This window comes from Sorex araneus, chromosome 1 (assembly GCF_027595985.1).
Source record: "Sorex araneus isolate mSorAra2 chromosome 1, mSorAra2.pri, whole genome shotgun sequence".
Taxonomy (NCBI): Eukaryota; Metazoa; Chordata; class Mammalia; order Eulipotyphla; family Soricidae; genus Sorex; species Sorex araneus.
This window is the reverse complement of record NC_073302.1, coordinates 20,170,016-20,179,236: the sequence shown is the minus strand read 5'-3', so window position 1 is coordinate 20,179,236 and position 9,221 is coordinate 20,170,016. Positions and strand designations below refer to the sequence as shown.

At 55.0% G+C, this 9,221-nt stretch overlaps 1 protein-coding gene across 4 annotated transcripts in view; it reads right to left on the bottom strand.

Moving 5' to 3' along the window:
• The window catches only part of WHRN (whirlin), a 79,961-nt gene extending 72,029 nt beyond the window's left edge, over nt 1-7,932 (bottom strand). For 3 of the 4 annotated variants that reach the window (XM_055130969.1, XM_055130977.1, XM_055130989.1), the window contains exon 1: nt 6,506-7,932. In XM_055130969.1, coding sequence (XP_054986944.1) covers nt 6,506-7,183 — 678 coding nt within the window. In that variant the 5' untranslated portion in view covers nt 7,184-7,932. The remainder of the gene's footprint in view (nt 1-6,505) is intronic. The other variant, XM_055130982.1, reaches the window with a different exon arrangement.
• Nucleotides 7,933-9,221: the final 1,289 nt, after the last annotated feature.

Here is a 9,221-nt window from a genome sequence, read left to right as displayed (position 1 = left end):
CTGCTGCTTGGATGTGTCCACGGGGATGCTGAGACTGTAATGAAGCCATTTAACTTTTATCGACATGAAACGTACGCATGATTACACGTGCGCGCATACACACAGACATGTACACATGCCTAAACCACCTGGATGCTTGCATTTATCACACACACATCTATACCACCTGGATGCTTGCATTCTGCACACACACACACATACACACACACACACACACACACACACACTGACCACCTGAATACTTGCATTTAGCACACACACACATATACACACATACACACGGACCACCCCACCTGAATACTTGCATTTAGCACACACACACACACACACACACACACACACACACACACACGGACCACCTGGACACCTGCATTCTGCTCTGCTTGCACACAGACACACAGACATACACACACACACACACACACACACACACACACACACACGGATCACCTGCAGAGGTGGTGATGCAGGAAGTAAGCGGGTGTGTGGGCCTGACTTCAAATGCTCCCCACTGGGACTGGACCCCACTGTCCTGTTGTCTTTTTTCTCACTGACTTTGGGAACAGCACCAGGGCCAGGGGTGCTGGGTCAAGGCACCACAGCCAAATTCTGGGCAGTACAGAGTGTGACCCATCTATTTCTTATGACTGAGCAGGAAGAAGACTCTCAGTCTCCCTGTTCAACTTTCTTTACAAAGGCAATCCCAAAAGGAGAAAACACCCTATCGGACACTGTCAATTCCTTCTGTGTGTAGCCTGGACTGAGCAACTCACAGACGGTCTGAGCTGAAGGGACCTTGAACAGCCCTGACACAGAGAGGGTGTGTGCGGGCTGAAGGTCACACAGTAGGAAAGCAGAGCCTAACGCAGCGCCCTTGATCTGTAGCCAATTTTTAGCAAACGTTTTTTGGCTGGAAACCTGTATGGAAGGTCTACTTTTTTACCATTATTAGTTTGGCTCCTGTTCATTGCAGATTTTTTTTTCCAGATGAAATGTTTCAATATAATTGCAAAGAGTAAATGGCTTGCCTGATCTGAACCTGTCTCTGCTGATTTCACAAAGGGGCTTCAGGGGATGGCTGGGAGCCCCTCCAGGCGAGGATAAAAGTGCTCCTGAACTGCTCTGGGTAATGACAAGCTCCAGCCTCCAGGAAGAAGCAGGTGGGGGAGAACTCTGCCTATCACCTCTCCAAGCTGCTCACTGGAACTCAGGACCCTCTCATTCATTCATTCATTCATTCATTCATTCTTTTTTTTTTTTTTTTTGCTTTTTGGGTCTCACCTGGCGATGCACAGGGGTTACTCCTGGCTTTGCACTCAGGAGTTACTCCTGGTGGTGCTCAGGGGACCATATGGGATGCTGGGGATTGAACCTGGGTCAGCCGCGTGCAAGGCAAACGCCCTACCCGCTGTGCTATCGCTCCAGCCCCCTCTCATTCATTCTGGTTCTGTTTTAGCTTGGGGACGACACCTGGCAGTGCTCAGGGCTCTGCACGCAGGGCTTACTCCTGGCGATGCTTGGGGGACCATAAGGAATGCCCAGGATCGAACCTGGGTCAGTCACGACCAAGACAAGTGCCCTCCCGGCTGTACTAACTCTGGCTCCTCTCTTACTCATTCTTAACTCCTAAACTTTAAGTTTCTTTTCACACACACACAATTTACTCTCGCCCTTGAAAAGTTCAGATACTCCTCTTTCTACCTAGAGAAACAGAAAACAGACTTTGACACTGAAAAACATCGTTTTGTTTTGGGGCACAGCGGGCAGTGATCAGAGGCCACTCCCAGCTCTCTGCTTAGGGGTTACTTCCGGCCAGGCTTTGGGGGACCCTGTGGAGTTGGGAATCGAACCCTGGCTCAGACTTTTGGGTTCTTTCCCTTACCCCATAACACATCTGCAAAACACATCTCCAGAGTTGAGACCTGGAAGCGTCCAAGTGTCTCCTAAAAGATGACCAGAGCTGATGTGATGTATGTATATATACATGGAATATTATTTGGCCACAAAGGAAAAATGAAGGAAATCCTGCCATTACCCAAGATGGACGAACCTGGAGGCCTGACACTAAATGAAATTGCAGACACTGTAAGTTCTCCCGCACTTGTGTAACCTGAAAATGTCACTCCTGGAACCAGAGAAAGAATGTAGAGTGGTGGCTGGGAGTCTGGGCACAGAGGAAATGGGAAGACGTTGGTCCAAGAGGACAGAAATGCAGTTTTTCAAAGATTCTGGGAGGGGGCGGAACCATAGTACAGCCAGTCTGACTTTCGCCTTGCACTGGGCTGACCCACGTCTGAACCTTGCATCCCATGTGGTACCCTGCACATCACCAGAGTAATCCCTGAGGGAAAGCCAGGAGTGACCCCTGAACATCACATACCCCCCCAAAAAAAAACCACCACAATTTAAAGGATGTAGGACACTTTGAAAAAAAAAAAGATTCCGGGAATCTAAAATGTATAGCATCATGATTGCACTTAAAAATACTAGGGGTCAGAGATGTGGAGAGCTTAGGGTGCAGGCCTTGCATGCAGCAACCCGGGTTCAATGCCTTGCACCAGATGGCCCCCAGGTATGCCCAGAAGGCCCCTTTAATCCTGAGATTAAAGCACCCACTGCCTGTTTGCCCAGAATTGTAGGGATGCGAGGGTGCAAAAAAGCACAGTAGAAATGACATCTGCACCTGTATGTTCATTGCAGCACTGTTCACAATAGCCAGAATCTGGAAACAACCCAAATGCCCGAGAACAGACGACTGGTTAAGGAAACTTTGGTACATCTACACAATGGAAGACTATGCAGCTGTTAGGAGAGATGGAGTCATGAAATTTGCTTAAAGTGGATGGTCATGAAGAGTATCATGCTAAGAGAAATGAGTCAGAAAGAGAGGGACAGACACAGAAGGACTGCACTCATTTGTGGAATATAAAATAACATAGTATGAGACTGACACCCAAGGACAGAAGACACAAGGGCCAGGAATATTGCCCCATAGTTGGAAGTCTGTCTCATGAGCTGGGGGAGAAGGAAGCTGGAACAGAGAAGGGATCACTAAGTCAATGATAGCTGGAGGGATTGTTCGGGATGGGAGATGTGTGCTGAAAGCAGATAAAGGACCAAACGTGTTGGGCTCTCAGTATCTGTATTGCAAAAACCATTAATGCCCAAAAGGGGGGGGAGAGAGGAGAGAGAGAGAGAGAGAGAGAGAGAGAGAGAGAGAGAGAGAGAGAGAGAATATGGGAAAATTGTCTGCCATGGAGGCAGGGGGAGGGTTGGAAAGGGGGTCTACTGGGGACACTGCTGGTGGGGAATGTGCACTGGCAGAGGGATGGGTGTTGGATCATTGTATGATTGAAACTCAAACATGAAAGCTTGTAACTGTATCATAGTGATTCAAATTAAAAGAAAAAGAAAAAAAAAAGAATTGCCAGGATGATGGATCCTAGAGCCTCCTGAACACTTGCCTGGGAGATTTCCAACCCTCCGGAAAAAAGAAATACAAAGACCACATTCTATAGACCACACTGTAAGGATCACGTGGGAAGACCCAATTGTGGCTGGAGAGATAGTACGGCAGTGAGGCACTTGCTTTGCACACGGCTGACCTGGGTTCGATTCCCAGCCCCACTAAGGTCTTCCAGCCCTGCCAGGAGTGATCCCTGAGCAGTAGCACTGAGAGTGGCCCCCCAAAACAAAACAAAAGGACCAAATTGTATACCTTCAATCTTACCACACACAAATCACTATGCTAAACTGCTTGATTAAGGTAATCGTTTTACAATGGACAGTTAGATCACCGCTCTGCACATCTTAAATATATTTGTGTTTCTCTGTTACGAAGCAATAAAGCTGGAAATCCAACAAATTAAAAATAAACCAATAAATAAAACGGAAGAAGAAAGCAAGCAAAACAAGCAAATCTAAATGTGACATACTCTTCTAGAACAGAAAAAGGACAGGAGCCGAGAAATCTGCAGTGTAGTCTGTAGGTGAGGAACCAAGTCGCTATTTTTCCCCCTGAACCCAAGACTCCTGAGGCAGGAGTGGTGGGGGGGGGTGGCGGGAGGGAAACGGGGGCCAGTGGTGGTGGGAAATGTACCTTGGGAGTGTGGGAACATTGTATGACTGAAACTCAACCATGAACAGCTTTGTAACCGTGTATTTCACGGTGTTTCAACACATAAATATATAAAGTTAAAACACACACACACACACACACACACACACACACACACACACACAAAACCCTGGCACTGTAGCTTCCAGTGGGGCTGAACCAGAGAAAGCTTGAGGACAGTTTGTACCTGGTAGAGAAGCTCTTTGCTTTTCGGTGAGGGCACTTAACACCCTTAATTGTGTGCAAAGGCGTCAACAGCTCTCTGGGAGCGCTTTTAAACTCTGCCTCACTCCCCCCCCCTCCCGTGCAGCCTCGGAGCCTGGGGGCCACCTCCTGCGTTTTAAATTCCACCCACGGAAAGTCCAGCCCCTTTCTCCAGCAGCTAAGGTGACACAAGGCAGCACTCATTTTCCTGTTGCTTCTCTCGAGTCCAGAGGGAGGCGTCCCCCTACAGGCTGGGATTTGGCCAGGTGGGTGATGGGAAAGACAGACAGGCAGGTGTTTCCCTGGAGAAAAGACCACAGCGCCAGGGAAAAAGGCTGCGTGGCTCCCCCACCCACCCACCCACCCACCCAGGCTCCCACAGATCTGAAGGCAGCTCTGCACCAGCCTCCCCTCCCTTAGCTGCGAGTCTGAGTTCTAAAGGCTTCCAGAAGGATGCCACCAAGAGCTTATTATAGGTCTTATTCTGGAAGCCCCCCGAGGTCAACACGCCACTTCTGGTCCACTCGGTGGTCACTGTAAGATGTCAGGGCCCGGGTCCGGAGCCTGCATGGCTGAATCTGGAAGGAACTGGAACTGATGCAGGAAAGTCTGTGTGGGTTTCACCACCCGGGGCCCCCCCCAACCCTGCCAAAGTCCATCACCTTCTGATGATTAAGTTACCCAAGTCTTTTAAAATTGCCACTAAGAGGGAATCCACATTTATAAAGGACCGTTTGGATCCAGTATTTTTAGAGTAAAAATTTATCATTTGGGAACTCCAGCCCTCCGAGGGCCAAAGGCTAATGGACTATTTCTTTATAATGATACAGATTTGCTAGATAAAGAGAAAAGATGGATTGGTTGGGGCGGGAGTCGGGGAGCAGGCAAGAAGGATGGGAACTTGGCAGATACCCACAGTAAGCTTTGTCTATCTCCTCCCCGCCCACCCGCACCTCCCCCCCACTCAAACGATGGATTTTTCCCCAAAGCAGCAAAGTTTCCCAAATCCTCAGAGGTCTTCCCCAGCTTTGGGGGAGATAGGGAGGCGGGGCGGGGGCGGGGGGAGGCGGCCAGAGGGGGGTAGGAGGGGGAAGGTGGGGAGTAGGGAAGGATGACAGGTTGGGAAGTGAATGAGGAAAGCCAAGGTCAGAGATGAGATGGACACGTTCCAGGTAAGCACAAGACACCTGACATGGCTCGCTGGCCAGTATACCGGAAGGAGCTCTGGTCTGTCTCGGAGCTTCCCAGCAGCCTCTGGGGCCCGGGGCAGGGGTGGGGGGCTAGGTCAATGGTCTGTCCAAACCCCTGCACAGGACATCTACAGATGTGTGTGTGTGTGTGTGTGTGTGTGTGTGTGTGGCGGGGGTCACAGGGGCGAATGCTTTCCAGAGTCCACACCAAACAATCCTTCTCAACCCTCCTCTAGCTGGTTTGAAACAACCCTGGGACATGAACTCCGCAACTGGCACGTTTCTGGAAACAGCGAGATACCCACACCCAAGGAGCCTCCGATCAGTTAGTTATTTCTCTCCCTGAACCCTCACCAGGAGAGCAATTGCCCTCCAAGGGGCTGGGGGCGTCTTTCTTATACTCCAGCAGGGGCCTCGTGTCCAACAAGGCCAGGCAGGGGCACGTACACACCCATCTGGCTGCTCCCATTTTTCAAGAGAAGATCCAAGAGAGGTTCCAAGAACACAAGTGACCTGTCTGTCCCAAGAGACACAGCCTGGGCAGGTCCGACCCTAACAGCCTCCAGGGTCACTCTGGACCTAACAGAAAGAACTCCCCCACCGGGGGCCCAAAACATCGCGCAGAGACAGGAGCCACCGGCTGATTATTAACCAAGTGCCAAGCACAGACCTCCTCCTTTTTGCGCTCATAAAACCCACAGTCCTTTCACACTTGGTAATCACACATCTGCTGAGTACTTGGTAATTCTCTCCCTCGTGTTCGCCTCTATGCCCCCCCCCCCGCATGAGAGCAGAGGCGGGGTCCAAGTGGAGAGTGTTGATCGCTAGAACCCGAGCGCCTGTCAAACTATTTTTGCTCAGTAAAGCTGACGTCCAGGGGGCGCTCAGGAAGGTCAAGGGAGGCACCTCAGGTTGCAGAGCACAGGGCTAATGAGGGGTTGCGGGGGACGGAGGTGGGGGGAGGCTACACCACTACTGCAAACCAGCACCCTACCTTGACGGCCTCTGCGTGCGTCACCCGGGCCAGAGATTTGTCGTTGACACGCAGAATCTGATCGCCGACTCGCAACCCCTCCTTCTCGGCCAGAGACCCGGGCTCCACCAGCGACACATAGATGCCCACGCCGTGCTCGGAGCCCCCTCGAATGCTGAAGCCTAAGCCTTCCTGGGCCTTGGCGCGCCGCAGGCTCACCACGCGCACCTCTCCCGCCGGCCCCGCGCCGTCGGGGCCAGTCCAGGCGGGCTGCCTGTAGGCGGGGGCGGTGGTAGCAGCGGCGGCGGCGGCGGCGGTGGCAGCGGCGGCGGTGGTGGTGGCGGCGGGCAGGTAGAGGCCCTCGGCCGTGTACTGGTCGAAGAGCAGCTGGTCGGAGCGGGGGATGACCAGGCGCAGCATGGGCAGCAGGCGCCGCTTGACCGGGCTGTCCAACAGCACGCGCAGGGTGCGCACCAGGTCGAAGACGTTGCGGCGCGCGTGGTAGGCGTTGAGGCAGTGCGTGAAGCGCTCCCGCTCCGCCTCGCTCAGCAGCGCCGTCAGCGCCTGGTGCAGCTGGCGCACGTTGGCGGACAGCAGCCGCAGCCCCGCGCCCCCGCCGCCGGCCGCCGCCGCCGCCGCCGAGCCCAGCGAGCCGGTGCAGGACGAGCTCACCGACAGGCCGTCCAGCGGCGCGCTCATCTCCCCGCCGGCGCCCGGGCGGCGGGGTGTGGGGGCACGCGCGCTCGGACCGCCGGGACCCTCGGGGAGGGCAGGCGCGGGGTGGGGTGGGGGGACACGCGGGGACGTCCGGCGGCTGGCTGGATCCCCGGGGAGGCGCGCGCGCGCACCGGGGCGCGGGGCGCCGACACCCGCCGCCGCGTCCCCGGGAGGGTCGCCGAGCCCGCTTGCCGAGGTCCCGGAGGCGCGTCAAAGTGGAGTCGCAGGGGGTGCGCAGAGCCGGCGGCTGGACTGTGCAGAGGACACGGAGGAGACGGGCGGCGGCGGCGGCGGCCAAGGCGAAGGCGAAGGCGGCGGCGTCCCGGCGGGGTCTCCGGGGAGAGGCGGGGTGGGGGGGTCCCGGAGCTGTCCGCTGGGCACAGGGCGCAGCGCTACATGCCGGAGGGGACGTGCCCGCCCCGTCACACCGCGTCCCGGGGCTCCCCCAGCCGGGCCGCCCACTCCTGTCGGGCTGGGGGACCCCCTGCCCCCAAACACCAAAATAAATAAATAAATAAATAAATAAAAAATAAAAGTCCTAAGTTGGAGTGTGGACGGGGCGCTCGAGTCCCCGAGCCCCTCGGAGCGGGGTGCGAGGCATGTCCGGGCGGCCCCCCCTGCGCGCGCCCCAGCGCCGCCCGGACTTGGCGAACTGTTGAGCCCGGCCGAGCCGCGCAGCGAGTTCCGACGCCGTCTCCACCGCCGGCCCCGACTTGGCCCCGCCCCCGCCGCCGCCCCCCTCCCCGGCCCGCCCCCTCCCCCCCTCCCCGCGGGCTCTTCAGGAAATGACGTCCCGCCCGGCGCCCGGCGGTTGCCTGGAGACGGGGTGAAACAGTCCAGCTCCGGGGGGAAGAAAGGGGTGAAAGTGGAGGCAGGGGTGGAGGAGCCCCGGGCGCGTGGAGCGCGCACCCGCACCTTCCCAGCACCCCTCCATCAGGTCTCCAACCGGGAGTTCTTCTTGCATTCCTCTTAGCTTTCCTGGGAGTGGAGCAGATTTTCCCGGGAGCAATTAGCCTGCGGGAGTGGGGTGGGGTTGGCGTGGAGGGGTGGGAAGTGTGACTTTTTTTTTTTTTTTTTTTGGCTTTTGGGTTCACATCCAGTGATGCTCAGGGATTTCTGCACTCCAGAATTATTCCTGGCCGTGCACCAGAGGCCCCACGGGAGGCCGGGGATCGAACCCCGCTGGGTCGCGTGCATAGGCAAACATCCTCTCCCGTTGGCTTATCACTCCGGCCCATTTTTTGGCTCTCACATGCTGACCGTTTTTTTTTTTTTTTTCCAGGCTCGGTTTTGTACCTGGAAAGGTTGCTTTCTCTGCTTGCACGCACCAACAGCCTGACAGCCAAGCTAAAGTGCTTATGGGCATGGTGGTTGGACACCTACTGTGTGCAACGGAGACAGCCCAGGCCGGGGTCAGCAGGAGCTGATGCCTGGGGCTGGGCGCCATCGAGGGTGGGGGGGGCTGGGGGGAACCCTACCCTCTCTCTTGTTGGTGTCAAAGCTGTTTGCAAAAATGTAAATGCACGCGCACACAACGGGGCGCTTATGAAACTGGTGAAATATTGGCGGACGGAGAGACAGTCCAGCGGGAGGGCGCTTGCCTTGCCCGTGACCGACCCGGGTTCCAACTCCATCACTCCATATGGTTCCGGAGCCGCCAGGAGTGAGTCCTGAGTGCAGAGCCAGGAGTAACCCCTAAGCACCTGAGTGTGAACCCAAAACCAACCAACCAAACAAACAAGAAAAAAACACCAAAAGGATAAAACGGTGAAATCTGAATGTGGTGGGTACATTGTATCACTGTCAATATCCTGGTTGTGATCCTGTCCCAGGTGAGGCGGGAGGGACAGGGTGAAGGGAACATGGAATATCTATGTTTCTTTTCTTAGTGAGTTCTTACATCATGTGGAGCTAGCTGGAAGTACAAATGTTATATATAGCTGGGGAAAAACATCCTATACCTTCCCAGCCCCAGACAAAATGGGAAGATAACGTGCGAGCCAGATCCTCTCACCCACCC